We start from the raw sequence: 24,207 nt of genomic DNA, 5'->3' as shown, positions 1-24,207 counted from the left end.
ACCCCATTTCCCAAGAAGCTGTATGTCCTTTCTCTTTGCAACTTCATCTCCACTAGCAATCAAGTCTACAACAGTCGTATCATCTTCAAACTTTACTACTATATTTGATTTAGATGTAAAAATACAACCATTCATACAGAGCGATGCAGGGCCGGACTGGAACTTAAAATAGGCCCTGGCATTTTAAGAGCACACAGGCCCACCTCGCGTCATCATCATGCTCCTGGCATAGACCCCTCCCCTTACTATTCCTAACCCCTCCCATTTCTTAGTCTATGCTCCTACACATATATTATTCATATTACAACATACAAGTACACAAACAACAGAGTACATCCTGCAGGGGATTCAAACATGTGCCATAGTCAAACATTTGGTATTGTGTTGGTTCTCTTAAGCTGTGTACACACCTATAGATATATCTGTCCAATCCATTTGGTGGGAAGGAAAATCTGGGAATGTAAGGGAGCAAATAACAATAGAAATTTGCTCCCAGATGCTGGAAAATGGACCAGATTTTTCTTCCCACCAGACAGATTGGACAGATATCTTTAAGTGTGTACACAGCCTTAGGTAAAGCTGGCACTTCACTGGTGTAGGTCACACACAAGAAAAGGAAAGACAGGAAAGAGAGAGGAGGAAAGGAGGGAGCCGGGAGAAATTCGGGGAGCTGGGGGAGAGAGAAAGGGAAAAATGGGATCCAACATAGGAGAATGAGAGAGACCAGAGAGAGAGAGAGAGACCAGAGAGAGAGAGAGACAGAGACACAGAGAAAGACAGAGAGAGACACACAGAGACAGCCAACCACAGAGAGACACATAGAGACACACGCATGGAAAGAGAGAGACAGACACAGAGAGGGAGAGAGAGAAACAACAGAGAGAGAGAGAGACACACACACAGAGACACACACACAGACAGAATAGGGAGAGAGAGAAGGGAGAGGGAGAAAGAGATAGACAGGGAGAGACAGAGAGACACGGAATAGGGAGAGAGAGAGACGGAATAGAGAGAGAGATCGGAATAGAGAGAGAGAGAGAGAAGGGATAGGGAGAAAGAGAGGGAGAAGGGAGAGGGAGAAAGAGAGAGAGAGAAGGAATAGGGAGAGGGAGAAAGAGAAAGAGAGAGAAAGACAGGGAGAGACACAGAGAGATGGAATAGGGAGAGAGAGAGACGGAATAGGGAGAGAGACGGAATAGGGAGAGGGAGAAAGAGAGGGAGTGAGAGGGGGGGATAGGGAGATAGAGAGAGAGAGAGAAGGAATAGGGAGAGCCCCGAGAGAGAGCAAGAGAGAGAGTGAAGGAACAGGGAGAGCCCAGAGAGAGAGTGAAGGAACAGGGAAAGCCGAGAGAGAGAAGAAATTGGGGAAGCTGGGACAGACATAGGGGGAGCTGGGAGAGACATAGGAGAAATAAGGGGAGCTGGGAGAGACATAGGAGAAATAAGGTGAGCTGGGAGAGACATAGGAGAAATAAGGGGAGCTGGGAGAGACATAGGAGAAATAGGGGGAGCTGGGAGAGACATAGGAGAAATAAGGGGAGCTGGGAGAGACAGGATAAATAAGTGGAGCTGGGAGAGACATAGGAGAAATAAGGGGAGCTGGGAGAGACATAGGAGAAATAGGGGGAGCTGGGAGAGACATAGGAGATATAGGGGGAGCTGGGAGAGACATAGGAGAAATAAGGGGAGCTGGGAGAGACATAGGAGAAATAGGGGGAGCTGGGAGAGACATAGGAGAAATAAGGGGAGCTGGGAGAGACATAGGAGAAATAGGGGGAGCTGGGAGAGACATAAGAGAAATAGGGGGAGCTGGAAGAGACATAGGAGAAATAGGGGGAGCTGGGAGAGACATAGGAGAAATAAGGGGAGCTGAGAGAGACATAGGAGAAATAGGGGGAGCTGGGAGAGACATAGGAAAAATAGGGGGAGCTGGGAGAGACATAGGAGAAATAAGGGGAGCTGGGAGAGACATAAGAGAAATAAGAGGAGCTGGTAAAGACATAGGAGAAATAGGGGGAGCTGGGAGAGACATAGGAGAAATAGGGGGAGCTGGGAGAGACATAGGAGATATAGGGGGAGCTGGGAGAGACATAGAAGAAATAGGGGGAGCTGGGAGAGACATAGGAGAAATAAGGGGAACTGGGAGAGACATAAGAGAAATAGGGGGAGCTGGGAGAGACATAAAAGAAATAGGGGGAGCTGGGAGAGACATAGGAGATATAGGGGGAGCTGGGAGAGACATAGGAGAAATAGGGGGAGCTGGGAGAGACATAGGAGAAATAGGGGGAGCTGGGAGAGACATAGGAGATATAGGGGGAGCTGGGAGAGACATAGGAGAAATAGGGGGAGCTGAGAGAGGAGAAATAGGGGGGAGATGGGATATAGAAGGTAGGAATAGGGAAAGACAGGATACAGGAGGAATAGGGGAGACAGGATGAATAAGACAGCAGTTTAGGTATAGGGGGAGATGAGAGGAGAATAGGGGAAACAGAAAAGAGAGAAGAAATCAGGGGAGATGGAAGAGATTAAGAGGAGGCGGAGGAATATAGTGAGATGAGAGACAGAAGGAAACTAATGGTGGAGATGGCAGAGAGAGATACCTTATGTAGTTTTGGAGTATGAAGAGAAGGTTTTAAACAGTCAGCGTATGCAGTCCTCTGTGACGCTGCTGCACTTCTGTCGCTGATGCCCGGGTTTAATCTACAATTTCATTACCGGCACTATAACCCGGAAGTGCGGCTCCTCTGAATGAAGAGCGGCTCGTGCGGTTCCACCTCCATTGCCAAGGGGCTTGGACGCTGGCCGCGTCATGACATCATCGCGCAATGACGTGGCCGCACATTAGTGAAAATTCCTTGCTGACTCTGAGCATGGCGCCGCTCGGGAGGGTGTACTGCCCGGTAAGCCTGCGCTCAGCCAAACCGGCCCATTTAGCCATCGGCCCTTCTGGCATTTGCCAGAAGTGCCCGATGGCCAGTCCGGCCCTTGAGCGATGTATTAAGCAGAACCTCCGAAGAGGTCACATATCCAAACTGACTGTGACCAATCAGATAAATAGTCTAATAGCCAATTGTACATCAACATACTGTAACATACCTCCCAACCATCCCGATTTCAGCATGACAGTCCTGCTTTTCAGGCACTGTCCCACTCGCGGGCCGCAGTATCTCGCGGTGGGGTGGGGGAACACTATGAGAGCAGCAGTGAATGATTGATGTGGCCATCAACACATCACTCTCACTGTGCTCGGAGAGGCTGGTGGTGGCCAAGCAGCTTTGGGAGTGCTGGGCAACGCCCTCAGAATGTGCTAAACAGGGGGCGTGGCCACATGTTTCATGAGGCCACACCCATATTTTGGATTCACACTCCAAAGTCCCAACCCCGTCCTCCCCAATGTTGTAAGGTATGCTGCAACTAAAGTAAATGGCAACAAATAAACCAGGAACAATAGTATTGAGGATGAAGCTATAATCCACAAATAATGACTAAGGACTGGGTGCCTTGGCACCCTGGGGTGCCTCAGGATATTTGCAGGGGTGCCACAGGTTTGTGGTCCAGGACCAAATCAAATTATTTATGATCAGTGCGATAGGTAACACCTGTGGTTGTGGTGGCGAATGCCACACTGCGCACACGCAGCGATTGTATTGCAGTCACGCTTTCACAGAGAATTCACTAGCAAAGTGAGTGACAGGTAGTCAGCGTTTGGGGGAGGTAACGGCAGGTGGCTAGGCAAACGCAGGCGTGTTGGTACCGTTTAAAACTCTGTTATCGGCGTGCATAAATTAGCAATTGCGATCTCCTTCGCAGAATGAGAGCTCTCTGCATGTCAGGAGAGCAGCAGTGTTTGAGGCTGGTCAGACTTTACTCACAAGCTACATGGCTGTCCTATCTGCAGAGATGTTACCAATGTTTAAGCTGTTGTACATCGTCGGACAGATATGAGAAGGCAGCAGTGGGTGTCCCTATGCTCGGGTATGCTTTGGAAGGCATCAGCATATTTTAGCAACTGCGATCCATTAGAGATTGCAGTTGTGATTGCATTAGTGTAAATCTTGGAATCAGGCCCAAAAAAGTTCACTGGTAGGCCACCTTTGAGATGCCCCAGAACCATTCTTTCAAAACGTTTCATAATCAATGAAGTAAAAGCAATGTGACAGTATTAATTCAAATCAGATACCACAGTGAAACTGCACTTTAGAATAGATCATCGGCTCATCAGCAATGTTTTTAACTCTAGAATTCCCATATTTACTAAGGGGCATATGTATCAAAAGCTTGATGTAAGATACATTAGTGAGATATATATGACCAACCAATCAGCTTCTAACTTACATTTTGCAGGCTGTGTTAAAAAAATTATAGTTAGGACCTGATTGGTTGGTTATATATATCTCACAATTTTATCTCACATCAACGTCGGACATAATGGAGCGATTATTTGCTAATACGCATACGTCTAAGATGCAATGCACATGCGTTCCGATTGTCTCCCTGCAGAGTCGCAGTTATTAATTCAGACACATGCAGGAAGAAGTGTATTGAATATGTAGTAGGTGATTGTGGCTACTAAAGACGAACCAATCGGTATTACAGAATGTGCAGATGCTGAAAGTAGGCGTCTCAGTCCTTGCACATTCGGTTGCACAGATGTACATAAAGGAAGAAGTTTGTAGCTCCATTGGCATAAAGTCGCAGATGGTGACCGCCAGTAATCGCTGCTGCTGGTGCTTCGTTCTACACTTCTAAATCAGGCATATAATGAGGGCAATTATTATTTTATGATTGTTTAATTTAAGAGAGCAATATTATTCATTACTTATATTAAAGGGACAATAGTAAGTAATTATTAATTGGTGTTTAAACATTTTTTTAATGAAGGGGATTGGTCAGATAGATGCATCAGTTTATCATCAGTTTAACGCCGGTTTTATGGCAGACTTATGTCAGTTTGGTCAAAATTATTATACAAAAACACCCTTAAAACAAATGGACATCGACAGTGGTTTACAAAACCCTATCAAAATCGCTGAATAGTAAATTTCCGTGGTTTGGTGCTTCAATTTCCCACAATTTGCAGGTGTTTCAAAATCCCTAAAACACAGACGCTTATTAAATTTACCTCCTAGGACAGGGGTGGCCAACCACCAGGGGCAAAGAGCCAAAACATATCTGTAGTGAAGCTAAACAGCCGATAGCATGCGCGCGTGCAAAAATGTGGTGTGGCCTAGCTGTCACAAGGCCAACCCCATTTTTGTGCACACGCCTTTGGTGTGACATTTTCAGGAGCATGACCTTGTGTCCAGGGTTGTCTTAACAGCAGTGAGGGCCCTGGGCAAACCACGGCACTGGGGCCCCTGCCCACCCATTCACAGGAAAAAATTTTAATGGTCAATAAAATTAAACCCTCCGGCATGCCCATCACACATGCAGAGAGACTCTGTCTGACTTGTCTGAAGCTGGTGGATGAAGTGAAACTGGGCCTGAGGTGAGTACTCGTCACCGGGGGGGGGGGGGGGGGGAGGTTGGATCAGAATACACTGCACCGGCGGCTAGTTTATAAAAATATCACAAATTTACCAACTAGCCGCAGCTGCAGGGGGGCGGGTTGGCGGGCCCCTACAAGCCTCGGGCCCTTGGGCAACTGCCCAACAAGCCCAATGGAAGAGATGGCCCTGCTTGTGTCACACCCCTGTTTTTAGTCACACTGGGGGTGAGCCCAGCACATTGAAAATAGTGTATTTTTGCCCCTTATGCAGGCCCCCTGTAGTTTTGCCCCTTAAGCAGTGCCCTCTATACTTGTGCCCCTTATGTGTTGCCCCCTGTATTTGTGCCCCCTGTATTTGTGCCCCTTATACAGTGCCCCCTGTAGTTTTCCCCTTATGCAATGCCCCCAGCCCTGTACTTACCTGACCACGCTGGCACGGACTACCAATAGCTGGTGGGGAGTACATATCAAGTTACCCCCTATCTATCCTGACAATTATACTGATCGACTTTATACGGCTGCACATTGCTACTTATGATATATAAAAGATTTGTCTTCATAACTACAGCTGTCTGAGTTCACATATACTTTAATTAGTTGCATGCACGCCAGTGATCATACATACATTTAGCACAGATTCAACACATCAATTTTGGTTGGTTCTATACTACTTAGAACAAAGAGTGGGACCTCATTGCTCAATCTGTAGCCTCCTATAGGAAATATACACTAGTGAGCACTTGGTTCTAAGCCTTCCATATTTACTGCATCCATCTTGCTTGTAAGAAACCTAACATTAACCAAGTAATGAGGAACTAAATGTATGGTACCTCAACCTTATGTTTACACCAACTCTTACCCCCTTTTCTGCTTCCTTTCCGTATGGGAGCACCGTTGACTCAGTGCATCAAAACCTACACTATTGCATATGTGGATGCATAGCCACAGGCCTGCCAGAGTGCCTATGCTTACCCCTGCCCACCGTCAAAATCATCTGCACTGAAGACAAGCTGGTGGAAGTAGTCTGATGCTATGACCAATGTTCTGCTGGGAAACCTTCGATCTAGTCATTCTGGTGGATATTAATTTGACAAGTGCCACCTACCTAAACATTGTTGCTGATCAGGTGCATTCCTTCATGGCAACAGTATTCTCTGATGGAAGTGGCCTCCCTTCACAGGATAATGCACCCTGCCTCACTGCACTGATTGCTCGAGAACGGTTTGAGGCATATAATTAAGAGTTCAAGGTGTTGCCTGGCCCCCAATACAACTGCAGTAGAGGCCACAGTCGCTGAACCGACACAAACGCATCTAGCTAGCCACCCCCGTTACCACACAGAAACGCTCTCTGAAATCTCTCTGCGTCCAAATTAATTCTGTGGTTTTAGGCAATAATCATTGGTGCACATGCAGTGTGCCTCGGACGCATGCACAGACTGGAAAATTCATCCGCACGCGTCTGACAGACCCTCCAACATGACCCCTTCCATCCGGTACAAAATGCTCTGCTCCTGGACTTCCTTCTTAATTGATGATTGCGGTGGTGAAACACCTGTCTCCGTCCTCTATTAACTAGTTCAACACAGGTGTCTGCAATCATTAAAAAGGAAGTCCAGGAGCAGAGCATTTTGTACCGGATGGAAGGGGTCATGTTGGAGGGTAGGGTCTGATGCCGGCACAATGTCCACCTCTGAATCAGGCCCAACGTTGTTTATGCATGCCTGGTGCCATATCCCGTAACTAGACTTTTTGGTGCCCTGTGCCAGAAAGAGCATTTGTGCCCCCACCTTCCCCTATTTTTCAAATAGGGACATAAGACGCGCAAACAAACAAGGGCCATGGCCTCAAGGGGAAGGGCCAGGGAAGAGATAGGGGAGACCAGGAGATGCTGGGGATAAAAGAAGAGAAAGCTACAACTGGAGGCTCCAGAGGTGGGGCGGCAGCGCAGTCCAAAATTCATATACTGGAACCACACCAAATGCCACTGCAAATGCTGACAAACACAGCTGGCTGGGACTCACTGGCAGTTGGTGTGGCTCATCTATTTGAATTTTGGACTGTACTGCAGCCCCACCCCTGGAGCCGCCACTGGCTACAAGCGATAATAAACAGAAAATTGACAGGCCCGAACAGTGCCCCCTGCCCTGCGGTGCCCTGTGCCATGGCACTGGTCGCACTACCCTAGGCATGGTCCTGCCTGGTGCTTTATGCATGGTGGTACACATCTAGTATATATGTATATTTACTGCTGCTTAAAAGATTTTAATGTACTTTTGAGAGCACTCTTGTCTATGTTTATTAGATTTCAAAGAATCCAGATAGTTTGAATTCTCCTGTCTGGATATTAACAGAAAATATAACAGGCACTATATAATCTGAAAAAAAAATAAATATATATATATATATATATATATATATATATATATTATCTTGATATATTGATATATATATATATATATTCTCATCTATTATACATAGAGATTAAGGTACTCGCCAGACATTTGAAGTCCAAAAAATACTTTAAGCTTTATTAGCATGTACATAATCTATAGTTGCCAACGCATGTCATTTGGTATGACACAGACCTCCCTATAGCTCCCCCGCACGTACAGCGTCTCCCCAGTCCCCACCTGAGTGACAGTCAGACAGACAGATCCCCAGTCCTCACTTCCTGGCTTTCTCAACATAGTCGCATGAGCGCCCTTCCGCCAATCGCGTTTAGACAGGGGAACTCGCAGGGGGTTTGTGGCGGCCAATGAAAGACGGGCCCTTGTGAGAGGGTTGCGCTGTATAAAAGCCAAACGCTGCCATAATTTCATCTCGTCTCTCCCAGCCGGAAAGCAGAGTTAACACGAGAGGTAAGGGTAGGAGCTGCCTCTTATGTCCTGGAGACAACGGATGTGCTGATACCTTTCTGCATTGGTGTTATCTTCTGTATCACTTACTTATTGTGTCTACACCTCAACCTGTAGCGGCATATAATAAGGTTTACTGTTAAGAATCGTAACTAAATTCAGTACTTGGCAGGAAACCCATCAACCTGGATACACTGCTACAGTATGTGTATGATCACGCTGAGCTCTCAGGACTGCAATCTAGTTATTGTAATTTACAGTAAGTGGTGGCGTATGCATGCTGGTAGGTACTGTAAGTCAGTATAAAGGTGTGCCATGTGTATGTGATGGGAATCTGACACTGCTGGGTACTGTACTGTATGCTTATGACAGATGCTAGGTCTCAGCTGCTGCCTCCCAGAAATAGAAATCTGCATTCACAGGGTGGGATTTTATTGCTTACTTCATCTTCTTAGCATTCCCTCCTTTCCTCCCCAGTGTGCCTGCATAGGATGTTACTCTGATGTGAGATTGCAAGCCCTTAAGGCCTGTTGCATAATTACATAGCAGTTGATGAGGACTGTCCATTGTTGCAATGAGAGGTATTGGCATGGACAGGTGGTTTGCTTTGTCCTTTTTCCTGCCTTGGTCACAAATTCTAGAAGTGTATGTATATATTCTCAAAGGAACATAGTCATCTTAAAATGGCTGTGTCCCTATGGCAGCTTGCACTGCATTAGTCCCCACCTCCTATGTTCGAATGAACAGATTTTATTAAACCATAGTGAAAAGCTGTTGTATGATTTTGTGAGATAAGTGGGTGTGGTACACTTGCAGGTTGGATGATGTCTGCCAAATTCTACAACTGGCCACATTAGACAAATGTATGGTGACACATCTAGGAAAGATGGGTACAGTTATTTTTAATATAAATTGTGTGAGGCTGTACTCTACTAATTGCTATTGTAACTGAACTACGTGGAGGCTTTTGCTTGATAAACTATATGGCATTGCCATTATTTTGATTGCCATCTTCAATAATATGTAATATGGCTAAGCCCCTGCTATGCTGTTCTACATGAAGAGTTTGAAGTTCCCATTCAGTGATTTCTCTTTTTTTGTACCTTCTAATGTCTGCCAAGTATAACAGAGGTTGCCTAGCCAGCATAACTGTTAGACTAAGACAAATGAGAGTGCAACAGCACAAACAAGCAGTATGTTTCCCTATCTGGTTGCCAGGACACCACTTCCATTAAATTAGAGCATTGCACTAATCGACCAGTTACTGCTGTGCAAAGTACTTGGTGATGGGGTGGTCTTTCTGGCTGTTACAGGGCTGGAAACCCTGTAACAGCCGTGCTGGCTGTACTGCACGTGTGAGCACCAGCACGTCTGCACGCCAGCCATTTTCAGTAAATGAGCAATCCTAAATCACTGGAGCCAGGGCCTGCCCCTGTATTAAAAAGGAAGTGTTTGTATGACTAATAATGCAATCCTTTTACAGAAATGAGTCTGCAGCTGTTTCTTCACCCATTGCTATACAATCAGTCCTGACTAGTGCTTATTAGTGACATGAAAGGGTTAATTAAATGCAGTTGTGCTAGGCTGCGCAGGATTATAACGGATGCTGCTGTTTATCTCCGGGCATCCAATGGAGTCTGGCTTTAGATGTGGGTCACACTCATGGGAGACTTGTTTACTGCAGTAAATGTTCTGCATTGATGCTGCCCTTTCCCTTCAACCTTTGTACTGTCTATAAAAACACAGTGCGTATCGTTGTACATGGCTCTTACCTCTGATGTGCGAGGTCACCTCAGTAACAGCATTGTGGGATATATAGTTCCGCAGCACTAATGCCAGTGACTGACGCTTGCAGTTTTCATATATAATCTAAATTTGTATTGAGCCTGTTAAGTGAGAAAATGACAAAGCCTTGTATAGTTCTAATGAAGGGTTTTTGCCTATGTAAATAAGTATGGAGGGGCTGACAGATCATGTTTTGTTAGAACAATGCCATTATGGGAAAGATGCTCAGTGGTCCCTTGTAAAAGGTCCTTTTTACTATGTGACCTGAAGCTACGTAATCCCTAGCATATTAATGAATGGAGGAGACTCTGCTTCTGCAGGGAGTGGAATTTGTTTTAGCAGTTGACAAAGGGGTTAACCTGAAATGCTGCATTTCTGTGACGTCCTACGGAGGCGGGGAAATGGCGTCCAGGAAGGAAGGTTTTATCAAGGACACTATAGCTGTATTTATGGGATATGGTGAGCTGTATACAGTCCTGTCAGGTAGCTCCCTATACATGGGATGGCTTGGTGGTTACAGCTTGCTGGATTGGTGACAGAAGTGTCACACACAAGTCCTTCGATACTGATGACCTTGGGGGTGCAAATTGCAGGTCATAAGCCTATTCTTGTAAAATGAGAAGTTAAACCCTCTGTGCTGGTGTAGTCTGCTATACTTTTCTATTTGGCACAGTTTCTGTTCCAAACAATCACTACATATTGTAATGAATTGCAGACCCTCCAACATGACCCCCTTTCATCAGGTACAAAATGCTCTGCTCCTAGATATCCCACCTAATTTATGATTGTAGCCATGTGTTAAACTAGTTAATTGATGACAGGTGTTTTAACAGGTGATGGCAATCATAAATTAGGTGGGATGAGCAGAGCTATTTGTACCTGATGGAAGGGGTCATGTTGGAAGGTTTGTAATGAATTGCAGACCCATCTCCCAATTGCATGTTGCTCAAATTTGAGACTTTGCGCACCTATAGAAACCATTGCACAGTAAGGCAAAAAACAATATAATCAACAATGTGTCTGAATAGGTTTAATTCAGACCTTTACTGCCGCACTACCTTATTACTGTTTGATCGGGAATAAACAAATGGTCAGCCCGGAAGGTGGCTGTAATGATGCATTTGGTTGCTGGGCTCTGATCTGACATGTGGGTGTAATGGCTGTATGACAAGTGACACAACTTACGACTAGATGCACTTACATGTATACTCTCTCTGTAATAGGGACACCATGTCTATTCTAAAGATCGTTTCAAGAGAAATCTTTGACTCCCGTGGGAACCCAACGGTGGAGGTTGACCTGTATACAGCAAAAGGTTTGTTAAGGAATCTGATCCCTGTCACCCCTTACGTATACCCCCAATATAATAATCCAAAAAGTGACACATGTTGTAAACTGCTCATTACTTCTGCGCTCCATTAAGTCTTTTCAAAACGTTCAAATTGTTCTTATTAAATTCGATCAAGAACATATTTTTAAAACTTGTCTAACACTATTTTATAAATACTTTTTTAAACACAATACCATACAATAGCAATTTTTATGGGATACTATAGTGATGGCCATCACCAGCTCTACCATTGATAGAAACAATCAATTGAGATTGCAGCTGCTGATGTTTCCTTAACATGGGGGGGGGGGGGGGGGCTGCCTTAGTTGATGCAGTAACAGTGCTGATCAGCAATGGCAAAACCGCTTGTCATAGATGGTCAGTGGCCATCCCTAGTATGCTGTATAGTATACCATCCCTAATCGTGACAGCAATGTTAAAAGGAAGTAAAAAAAATATACAAAATTGTAAAAGAGAATCTATGCAAGCTACTGTTTACAACTACTGAAGGGAGGAGGGTCACGCAGGCTGCCCGATCACTTTGGCCAGCAGTTATTGGGACACAGTGGAGGGGTAGCTGCGGGTGATCTGATGTAGGTGGCTGCTGGAAGATCAGCTTCCTACAGCCGTCTAGATGGCGTATCTGACTGGTCGCATCAGATGTGACAATGTCGGGGAAAGCAAAGACTGGTGAGGGCGCATCTGATGCAACCACCCCAGGCAATTGGATAAGAGGTTACAGAAGAAATCTTGTATTATCCTTATCTTATTGCTGCATTTCTACTGGCTTTTTTTTTTTTTTTTTTATATATAACTAACTTATGGGCAGCCAAGCTACCGGTCCATCATGCTTTGGCTTTTCCATGGTTACTGTATACTCCAGTGTTTCCCAAACTCATCCCTCAGAGCACTGATGCTAGGTACACATTTGACTGTATGCAAATGACACCATGATTGTCCCAATTTCCCTACATCCCCAGAACAAAAGATATAAGGGCATATGTATCAAAGCTTGATGCGAGATAAAATTGTGAAATGTATATCAGCAACCAATCGGCTCCAAACTATAATTTCTTAGGAGCTGATTGGTTAGTGATATATATATATATATCTCTATTTTATCTCACATCAAGATTTGATACATATGCCCTATAGCGTGTACACACTGCAATCCTTCAAACAAGATCTTCTATCATTTGGCCATTAGATTAAGATCTAATAACAGATCACCTGGTCTTCCGGTTATGGATTTTGTTAAAATGGGTAGTGTGTAAACCCAAAGATATCCTTTGATCTGCCATGTATGTACAGCAGATGCGAAAATGCGAGTAATGACTCACTGTGTTTGCGCAATAGTGCGCACACTAGACTATGTGGGCAGTTTGTAGTTTCAATTAATCTAAAATCGTCCAATTTCATTCTGTGTACCCAGCCTAACAGTGCATGGTTTCCTAGTTGGTGTGCATTACTGGCTGACACATTTTAAAAGATCCACAGGTTGCACAAACTTCACATGTGATTCTGTGAGGCAACCTGGAAAACATGTACTGTTGGTACTCTGAGGAATGAGTTTGGGGAACAGATACTCATACAGTATGCCTCTTTCCTGCTCACATAGCCCATATCGGGTTGTAGAGGGTGGTGGCAGGCTTGTCATTTTAATTGGTCCATTGTAATGTCTTTTAAAATAGTCACATCCTCCTCTTTACAATATTGCTGGAAGTTACTGATATGGCGTGTTATATAGAGTTTCAGATTCAAGTAATGTTATACCCCTTTTACACCAGAGCAAAAACCTGGGTTTTTGCTGGGTCTACCCGGGTCGCAGCTCAGTGTAAAAGGGTCTCTGAAAAATAACCTGGGTCAAGTGACCCTGCAATCCAACCCAGGTAGCTACCAGGGATGGACCCAGGTAATGGTGCAGTGTAAACTGTGCAACCCAGGTTATCTGACCTGGATCATGCCTAAAATGAGAGGATTGGTGGTTGTGGAGCATTCACCTCACACTTTTAATGACCTCACAGGTTTAGCAGGGCAGACCTGAGTTCAGTGTGAACAGGGCTGACCTGGGAGTAACCCAGATCAAAGGTGCAGTGTAAATGGGTCTGACCAGGGTTGGAACCATGTCCAAAAACCCAGGTCGGACCTGGGTTTTTGGTGGAAAAGAGGTATTAGAGAAAAAAAAAATTCAGTGCACTCTTGCACTGCTGAAAATAAGATGCAAAATGATTTGAGCTCTTCCCGTCACCAAACATTCATTACATCAATTATCAGACTGTTCCAATTGACAATTGGCATAAATGATGAGCGATCCTGCCAGGACAGCTGAGGTTAGTGTGAAAGAAACTGAGGATCTCCTAGAAAGAGTTGCACTGGCAAATAAGAAGCCAGCCATGCCTTTCATCTGATGTAATCTAGCTACTGTAAACCTTGATTAAACCTTTATTGAAGCTAGAGGGATTATTGTAACTGATATCTTCTATCCGAACAGCCCCTCACATTTTGTTTTCAGTATGTTCTTGTATCTACTGCATGTGAATCCTTCCAAATCTCTCTACAGTACTGGGTACTCTATCACAATCCAGTGCAACTGGATGTCCTAATACTCAGTCATTGATGGGACAGCTAACATTGAGTAACTGCTATAGACCTATTTAATATATGATGAGCATGTTTGGGATGTGTACAGTAATCTGTCTTTATGCCCACTAAGGATGGCTTCAGAAGCTGACAACTGAGACCGTAGCTGGAAGTCCTATGTTTGATCATGTCAAAGGTCTATTTCTTATGGTGACCCGTCAGTGGGGCTTGATTTGGGCAAACAAAGCTTTAGATTGTCTTATGGAATGAATCTGCATGTTGAGATTAACTCTTGGTTGAAGTTTAGCTGGTCAAACATGCATTGTCGACCCGTCTGTGAAAAGGGCCATTATTCAGATTTCTTATTCTTCCCCAGGTCTCTTCCGTGCTGCTGTCCCCAGCGGTGCTTCCACTGGTATCTATGAGGCACTTGAGCTCCGTGACAATGACAAAACTCGCTACTTGGGGAAGGGTAAATTGACTTTTCGACTTCAGATTTCACACGCCTAGGATGACTTGTATTTGAAAATAAGTAACTGTTTAGGATGTTTGGGTGTATTTTAACTAACTAGCAGGTTGTCAATCTCCCAATAAAATTTTAAACTGCAATAGAAATGCTAAATCAGGCTGGCTTAGTATTTCTATTGCAGTTTTAAATTTATTGGTATGGTCCTACCTAGTATCTTGTGGGTCCTAAAGGCTGTACTCTTGCACTTAAATCTCTAGTAAAGACTTTGCTGTTCAGGCCAGCTCCATGTTTCCTCATCTGTCTCTATCCCTTGCTCTCAGGTGTCAAAAGAGCTGTGAAATATGTAAACGAGTTTCTGGGACCTGCTTTATGCACCCAGGTAATGGGAGCCTGTGCCTTGCACTCCTCCCAGTGCATGGGGTTTGACTAACCTTTTCCAGCGTGGTATTCCTAGACAACCCACATCTCCTGCTGCTTGCCACTCGAGAAATGCATGATGTATATGGCAACATAAAACCACCTGAAAGACTTCTAACAGGAGATATTGGTCTAGAAATGCCACTGGAGCATGCTAGTGTGTGATCTGTGATTGAATGTGCTTGTCCTTTCCAGGTGTCTCTAAAGCCGTTCAGCACATCAATAAAACCCTTGCACCAGCACTGGTTGGAAAGGTATGGGTTCTTGTTTCACTAACTGGCTGTTAACTAACATATTATGCTCTTGGGTGGTTTTTCTTACTAAAATGTACCTTCAGAGCTTCTGTCTCGTGAAATCGGACTACTTCAGAAGAGAGCTGTTTGGGCCGGTGCTAGGGGTGTCTGCACCCAGCACCATCCTGTGCTCCCCCTCCGCCCATTCCCTCACTGCGCCCTCCCCTGAGCATAAAATAACGGCAGCAGGTGGGTAGAGGGCGGAGATCTCCTACAGCCGAGATCTCTGTACAGCCACACGCACTGAGCATGCCTGGAGCCGGCCATAAGAGCTGTGCAGACAAACTAATTCGGTGGAGGTTGTCCTATAAACACTGCTTGTGGTATATACAAAATAACTTTATGGAACACCATCTAAATTATTTGTCCTTTAAAAGCCAAACAAAAGATCAGACTATTGGGTGAGGAATTCACTGACTGCCTTGGAGCATTGCAATGAACCCTGGCTGCACACATCGGCCAGTTGTGGTACCATCAACATTGCAACATTTCTGCACTCCTGAGTAGAAGGCAAAACTTTCCTTGTGGATGGATTCAATGTTCTGCTCAAGTGACACATCGTGATGGCCTTAATTTCTTAAGGGAAGTGAAGGCTTCTGATTGGTCCTTCTGTGCATATCAAAATGGGCAAATTTTGTTTTTCTTGGGGTGGTATGACAAACATTCACTTGTTTGAAGTAGCTACTGCCTGAAGTAACGAGGAAGCTCATTGAATTGTTTGCGCAACCAACCCCACTATGGTCAAGGCGGCCTCGTTGTTGGACCCAAATGCCCTGGATTAGCTGCATAGAGAGGCTTTAGCCATTCTAAGTGCTCTTCTAGACAAACGTCACACCAGCCTGCAAAATCGATCTGACAAGTGAAAATGGTATCCTGATGAGCAGAAGTGCCTCTCCTATGTAATACTGGGGGTCATGAGTAGTGTAAATGTGTCTTGCGCGCGTCTTCTGTCCACCGGTGGCTGCGCCACCTTATCAGGACTTCTGTCAGAAATACTGTAGCTGAAAGACCCAGTGGAAGACAGAATGTCTTCTGCGACTGTTTGGAAGAAGGCTAGCACTGATGTTACAGCAACAGGTGTTGGGAGACATTTGTTACATGATCTTGAGGCTTATTTAATAAACAGACGTAGTCTTAGCTTGTGGTTGACGTCATTGTCTAGCTCTGCAAGTACACTATCCCTTGCACTTGTATTCAGTTCCTTTGTTTAAAGATGCAGTAAGTGCTACATGTTGTGTTTTAGGTGTTGAGTAATTTAGCATCTTCTAGGTAATCTGTGATGTATTGGAAGTAGTACAAATATTAAACTTGATATGTGAAACAGTAACTGATACTGATTTTGCATGTGCCTGCAAACCTAACTGTACTGCAGTATATTCCTGTAGGGAACCCAAACACTGCTCAGGGACAGCCCTGTCTTTCCCACTTAAATTAAACCAATGTCTGGCGGCTTCTATTGGCTGTACAGGTTTTCAAAAGTGCAAAATTGACCTAGATATGGCTTAAGCAGTGGTATGTGGAGTGTCATAACTTATCTGCCGGGGAGGAACATGAGTGGCTCACTAGCTTTCTATACTAGACTTGTGTGATTTTAAGCCCTCAGTCACCTGATAACCTCCAGGGTCTGATACCAATGGTCCAATCTACAAGAGCTGCATTACTGCATAGCAGAAAACTGATACAAGAATAGTGACTGAGACCTGTACAGTAAAAGCACTTTGCTTGTGTCAATGAATTGTACAGTATTGGGAACATCTCTACATAGTAAATGTATTCTCAATGGGGCTACTCTTCCAGGTGCTAGTGTTATTGCATGCTACAGATGTATCAGAGGTGTCGCAGGTACAGTACATGACACACTTGTCATAACATTACTGCCAGCATGTCCCCCACCAAAGCAATAAGACGAGTAGAGACTGAACTTGTATTTTGTTTCATACAGCTACAGAAGAGCATATACAATACCATTGATGTCTAATGGCATCTGTGGCCCCAAACACACAGGATGTTTTTAAACCTTGTTCTGTTTGTCCGATGCTAAGCTCTTGTCTTCATTACAGAATGTAAGTGTTGTGGAGCAGGAAAAGATTGACAAACTCATGCTGGATATGGACGGTACTGAGAACAAATGTAAGTCTGTACTGCTTGCCATGGTGGTCTGTCCAGTGTATTTGCAGCTTCTCACTTGGTAAAATAAAGTTTTAATTAATATGGGGAGGTTATACAGTACAAACTGTAGCTATCTGCATCAACTTAATGCCCCTTGTATTTCTGCAGCCTGTTCTTTAAAACTTGGTGGTACATATAATAGCCTGCAAGTAGCAGGCACCCACTAGATTTAAACTGGCAATGGTTCGTGTGGGATTTTTGTTTTGTCTTGTTTTTTATAAAGGCAAAACCAACCTGCCTTACTGCAAATTTAATGTGTAAGGGGTCTATGTACGAAGCCATGGAGAATGTACCAACCAAACTGTAAAGTTACAGCTGCGTTTGAGGGAAAAAAGACAGGAACAGATTTGTTGGTACTTTCTCCATCCACTTTATCCCTCTCCAAGGCTTGGTACATAGACTAAACTAGTTTTTCCCTTTTTTTCAAACTTGGCCTTTGATGGGGTTTAACGAGTTTAGCTGTGTGACTTATGGATTGTTCACCTTGTGTAAAAAGAAACCTGTTATAATGTAGTATTGCTACTTTCAGCTAAGTTTGGTGCCAATGCCATCCTTGGAGTGTCTCTGGCAGTGTGCAAGGCTGGTGCTGCTGAAAAAGGAGTTCCCTTGTACCGTCACATTGCTGACTTGGCTGGAAACCCTGAAGTCATCCTTCCTGTCCCGGTAAGTCCTTAGTTACTACTTAACCCTGCTTCTCCTGCTCAGTTTTTAGTATTGCCCTCTAGCTTTTTCTGATGACTGGTTATTCAAAGATTACGTGGGAAAGTTGGATGCTGCTGGAATGTTTAGATGGCTACTTTCCATGCAACAGCTGCCAAGGGAAAGAGCCATTATTACTTGAGAAACTGAATATATATATATATATATTATACATTTTAATTTCTTGTTCCTACTTTGTGTTTGAGCTATGTACATTGAAACTAGTCTGACCCATATAAGACTTGATCATGCATTGTTGTGGTGGGTTTCTTGTATTTAATTGGGTTGCAATCTCCACAGGCATTTAATGTGATCAATGGTGGATCTCATGCTGGTAACAAGCTGGCTATGCAGGAGTTCATGATCCTCCCAGTGGGTGCCACTTCCTTTAGGGAAGCTATGCGCATTGGTGCAGAAGTTTATCACAACTTGAAGAACGTGATAAAGTCTAAATATGGGCAGGATGCCACAAATGTTGGTGATGAAGGTGGATTCGCACCCAACATTCTTGAGAATAAGGAAGGTGAGTGGGGCATAATGGTGTACTGGCTAGTTATTATGTAAACACTGATATGCAGACTTTTCATGAATCACTTTGACCTTCGTGTGGAAGCTCCACCCTGGCCACTACTCTGCTCCACCAATCCAAATTGGAAAAATTGTAGACCCCTCCCCAGCTTTAGAATTATACTGGTTTAGTCTTATTTGCACCTAATGTGTATATAGCTAGGCTTCAGGGGATAGGGTAAAATGCAGACTAACTTAAAAATAAACTAATGTGGCAAGACCAAATTTAAACATCAAGCTACAGACTCCAATGTTTTACAGTAGATTATTTCCCTGGGGAGTGTTAGTCACTGGTAAGTGGATCTGTCTGTCACTGTAGACCAGCATGAGGATATGTGGTGGGAAGATTGCATAGTGTAGTAAGGGGTCTATATTTAATCTCAGAGTGCTGGGAGCCATGGAATGTTAATTGAATCAGCAGATCCCTATCCACTGTTGCAGAAATAGACCAGTGCTTGTGCAGAGCGCATATCCAATAATCTTAACGCCTCCTGCTTGAATCTGCATTATTAACCACAGTAGTATGCTTACATTAAATGTATATATGTAGAATGTACTGATCTTAAATGGTGCTTTCAAAGGGCATATTTTAGTCCTTCGTATCTGTTCCTGCCCCAGTAGAGCTTTATTATGCCCAGTGACTTGGTTACTGTGGCTAATGCTCCTGTGCTTCAGAGGCAGCTGTTCTGTGAGCTGAATTGTTACCAGTATTGTCATAACTTAAAATACAGGGCTGTTATTCCAACATTATGCGCAAGCTTTGAGTGTTCGTTAAAGCCTGAAGTGGGCAGTGTGGTACTTTTCCATCTCATGGATGCTTGAGAAAAGCATAGATCACAGTAGTTTTTGTAGAAGTTGTTTGCTGTAGCATTTATTCTGTACCATATAAACCATAGTGATTCTCTCCTTCTACTAACCAGCTCTGGAACTTCTGAAGACTGCCATTAGCAAGGCTGGATACACTGACCAGATTGTGATTGGGATGGATGTTGCCGCTTCTGAGTTTTACCGCGATGGAAAGTATGATCTGGACTTCAAGTCAAAAGATGACCCCAGCAGATACATCTCGCCTGACCAGCTGGCTGACCTGTACAAGGGCTTTGTTAAAGACTATCCAGGTATCAAATCTGTAAATGTTGTACGGTTATCTAAATCTGTGGTTCTCAACCCTAAAGTGTTATGTTTGGAACCAGGTTAGGATAATTACTGGCTCGGCAAAATAGATTAACTCACCTGTACATAATTAAAGAAATCCACAAAACATGACCTTTTGGTGGCACTTGAGAACCACTGATCTAAATACTGTAAGTAGTATAGTATCTAAATGTCATTTTGCATACTTTCAGTTGTGTCCATTGAAGATCCATTTGACCAGGATGACTGGTGTGCATGGTCAAAGTTTACCAGTAGTGCTGGCATCCAGGTAGTTGGTGACGACCTGACTGTGACCAACCCCAAGAGAATTGAGAAGGCTGTGGCAGAGAAGGCTTGCAACTGTCTACTTCTAAAAGTTAACCAGATTGGCAGTGTCACCGAATCATTGCAGGCGTAAGTCAGATGGAACCATAAAACCGTTTCAGTGGTTAGTTAGAAGTACAATACACTTTAAGTTAAAGGCTTGAAAATGTCAGTCATATCAGTTGTGCCATAACAGACAGGCTGGAATGACTGTAGCATCAAAGTATAGAGACAGAAATTTGTATTGGTCAGTGGCCACTTTATTTGCTAGACCTTTCTAGTACTGGGTTCTAATGCCCATTTACCACCGAACTGCTTCGGTTGTCTGGTAGATGGCTTCCACAAGATGCTGGAAACCTTCCTCAGATGTCCTAGTGCATGTTGACATTGCAACATGCAGATATTATCCTTAGTCCTTGGCAGCATTCCTCTAACAATGCTCATTGCAAAGTGTTCAATGTTGCAGGGTAGATTATTCAAAATATGTAGTAGTTTTCTCACAGCGGTGTTCATTGTGCAGATGCAAACTGGCTCAGACCAATGGCTGGGGCGTGATGGTCAGCCATCGATCTGGAGAGACTGAGGACACCTTCATTGCTGATCTGGTGGTTGGCCTTTGTACTGGACAGGTAAAGCATATATTGCATTATTCTTTTGTCATCTACCATCTTGGAGAATCTGTAGCATAACCTTGTAGTTCTTCTTCAATTTTATTTAATCTTTTCTCCTGTAGATCAAGACTGGTGCTCCATGTAGATCTGAGCGTCTTGCAAAATACAATCAACTGCTCAGGTCGGTGACTCAATCTTTAGCTGTCCTCCAGACTAACTTCAACAAATGCACAGCACAACTTCAGAAACGAGTGGTGCTTGGGATGTTGTCATAGAGAACAGCTGGTTAATTGAGAACTGATGCTTATTTGACCTTCAAAGTTAATGCCAGTTGCTTCCAACACAGGAACATGCAAATGGTTTGAGTTTACTTGCATTTCACATAAATTAAGAATAGTATATGGCAGAGGGTCTCAATACAGTCCAGGTTTTGAGTGTATTTATGCTGGAGTCCAGATTGTTAAATCAATTTGACTGAGGCAGTAAGTCACCTGTGATCAAGCATGGTTATTCTTAAAATGTGGACTGTAATGGCGACGTTTGGGAACATCTGGTATGAGTACTAGTCTCCTGCAGCTGAGGGGCTATTATGGCCTGTCCATAAAAGGTGGCTGTACTTTATTGCTACCACAGCAGTTTCTCCCTACCCAACTGGGGGAGACTATGCAGAGGCATTCTGTGATTGGTGTTGAGCAGTCTACTAGTTTTAAATAACTTGTGTATTTTGAAATGAAGCCTGTAATTTCCCATTGGAAAGGGCTACTTGGTAACTTGCAAGCTATGGAACACCCTCATTGGTGCTCAGAACACTTGGGTACATAGTAATTGGCAGCCATTTAACTGTTCTTGTCGGAACAGTCAGCAGTGCAGCCAGTCTGTTTCTACAAACTGGAGAAGGGTGTATGGGAGCCAGTTGTACTGTGATTAACTGGTGACCTAGAATATAGTGAGACATGGGAATCTGAGTTGTGTACACTGCACTTACTGAAAGGTCACTGATCTGTCTAGAAATATTACTATAGCTGTACAAGAGCAATGTAAGTACATTCCTGATTCTCATTTTTACCTATGGTACATGGATTTCTGGCTAACATTGGGCATTATTTCCCCAATGTTGCATTTTTGAATGTAAATATGCCCACAAGTCTATAATCCAGCACCTTGTTTCTATAGAGACCACTCTTGTAGGAATGCACCAAGTTAGTATTGACCATGGCAAATGCTATAGAGGCCATCCACACCCTAGGGGATATATTGACTAAAGGGCAGGCTTTTAGAAGTGGAGTTGCTTCATCAGATTCTACTTGACATTTATCTAGCATCTTCTAAAAGACCATGGCTGCTATGGGCAACAACTCCACTGCTAAACCTACACTTTAGTAATATACACCTAGGTCTTCCTCAAAGTATGGCACCAACAAAGATCTGCTTACCACTAATGTACTAAATGTATCTATACCAGTCTGACAAAGGTGCCTGAACTACATGTACATGCAAAAGACTTGCTGCTTGATTTAAATAAGCAGCCAGTCTGAGAGGCCTAAGTGATCTCTGAAGCTACATTACAGTTGGTGTACAAATCACTGTACGTTACAATTTGCACTAAAAGGATCTAGCTCTGGATATATAGCAAACGTGGTCAAGCTATGAACAAGGTGGTGGCAGTTTAACTGCGAACTGCTGCCCCAGGTAGCCTTTATATTTAGGAGTCTCGTAATAAGCCAACTGTCTAAATTTGCCTAGACCAGGGGTGGAAACCTTTCTGCCCAGGGCCATTTTTCTATACAAGTAGAACATAACATTATTAGTGGGCTCGGTGCAGGCCATGCCCATGTGATGTCACACGGGTGAGGCAACAACCGCACGTGATTACAGCAATGCCCAAAGAATACTGAGGATGCTTTGAGGGCAGCAGTGTGACCGTCTGAAGTGTCGTCCCGTACTGCTGCATAGATTCTGGCTGCACCATGCTAGCCAGATGAGGCTAGCAGACACAAGCTCCAGGGGCCTAAAAAGGCCTGGGGCCTGAGGTTCCCCATCCTAACATTCTTCTGGGTAGTAGGAATTACTGGCTACATCTTGGAGTATTTTGCTCCTATACGACTGCACATTACATCTAAACCTTAGGATACTTTTTTTTTTTTTTTTTTAAACTTGTGGCTTCATAAAGTTACTTGTCCATTAAATTAAAGTAAATCCCATTTACCAACATGCAGTCTCTAAAATGTAGATGCCAAGAGCAGGGGTATAAGACTGGGATTGGGAGTATGTGTCTCTCATTCTCAAATTTTCCCTTCAAGAATGGTACTATAGTTTCCTTAATGGAGCTGGATGTTTGCTTACTGCTATTACAGTAAGAACAACTTTGAAGCCTTAACTGCTCCAGTTGTGTAAACGCACTGAACATTCTCCTTTCTTTACTGTGCAGAATTGAGGAAGAGCTAGGATCCAAGGCTCGTTTTGCCGGCAGAAACTTCAGGAAGCCAATCTTCAACTAAGAGGATACACACAGCACTGAACCATTTGATGTAGTCACTGTACACCTAGAAGAGTCTGCAGGCTGTGGCTTAAAGCCTTCACTGCTGTAGAGGCCTGTCTTGCAGCAAGCCCCTGCAGCATTTACTGTATGGTGTTCCTGGACCCCATTGTAATCCTGCAGTTTCTGACCTTCCAGTCCCAGAAGCTTTGCTGCTTATTAGGATGATTCCTTCTTTGTGTCACTTTTGGTGCCTGCATGTTATCTGTTTTTCTATTGTGGCTGTGGTCCTCATCACTTCAACCTTGTTACTAGTATGTGTCACGTTCTATCAGGAGGCTAGGAAACTGTTTGTGGAGAGGCCAGATACTATGTAGTTCTATGAAGGAGTAATAAACTTAAACTCTGACCATGACTGTTTTTGTTAGCATTGTGCATTAAACTGGTCAAAAAGTGACACCTCTCACACTAACACTAATACAGCATTAATCGGGTCTTGTGGAATACTACACGTGATTTGGGAACTTTGGCTATATATAATGTACATAAAACATTTGGAATGAAGCTTTCTCAATATACAGCTGGAATGACTACACTTTTCCAGCTTGCAGAAGGTTAATGACTAATACTTTGAGCTAGACTTATTTCAGGGTTCCATGATTAGAACATGGGTGGGCTTGAGTAACTTGACTAAATTTTTACTAGATCAAATCTTCTACACCATTAAGAGTATTATGTCAACTCAATTAAGGTTGAACTGTCTCCATACATTACCTTGCTGTATGGCTGAGCACTATGGTACCATCTACATCGCTGATTTCCCCGCACGCCTGTGGGGAGGGGGAATAAAACCTTTCAACTATCCGCACGACCACACTTTGTTTTAATTAGTGCAATGAGAATGGTGATAGAATAGTAAATTACAAGCTAGGGCAATAAAAAAAAAAAAAAAAAACTGCACCGTTTGTAAAGTAAGACTATTTTGATACCCTTTCACAACTTCCTCTG

General features: G+C 43.7%; 1 protein-coding gene across 2 annotated transcripts; it reads left to right on the top strand.

The window, feature by feature from the left end:
* The first annotated feature begins 8,243 nt into the window (after positions 1 to 8,243).
* On the top strand, positions 8,244 to 23,614 carry ENO1 (enolase 1). Of its 2 annotated transcripts, none has more exons than XM_088468180.1 (12): positions 8,244 to 8,348; positions 11,354 to 11,445; positions 14,417 to 14,512; positions 15,122 to 15,180; positions 17,280 to 17,349; positions 17,918 to 18,051; positions 18,388 to 18,610; positions 19,575 to 19,772; positions 20,001 to 20,202; positions 20,633 to 20,741; positions 20,846 to 20,904; positions 23,152 to 23,614. In XM_088468180.1, the coding sequence occupies exons 2-12, from the start codon at positions 11,361 to 11,363 to the stop codon at positions 23,219 to 23,221; spliced, it is 1,305 nt and encodes a 434-aa protein (XP_088324306.1). In that variant the 5' UTR covers positions 8,244 to 8,348; positions 11,354 to 11,360; the 3' UTR covers positions 23,222 to 23,614. The 2 variants fall into 2 exon arrangements, with proteins under 2 accessions (XP_088324306.1, XP_088324307.1); XM_088468181.1 differs by lacking the exon at positions 15,122 to 15,180 and adding an exon at positions 14,830 to 14,888.
* Positions 23,615 to 24,207: the final 593 nt, after the last annotated feature.

This window comes from Taudactylus pleione, unplaced genomic scaffold, assembly GCF_031769625.1.
Source record: "Taudactylus pleione unplaced genomic scaffold, aTauple2 ptg000082l, whole genome shotgun sequence".
In the NCBI taxonomy this organism is placed as follows: domain Eukaryota; kingdom Metazoa; phylum Chordata; class Amphibia; order Anura; family Myobatrachidae; genus Taudactylus; species Taudactylus pleione.
The sequence above is the reverse complement of the archived record's forward strand: the minus strand, read 5'-3'. Positions and strand labels throughout refer to the sequence as shown.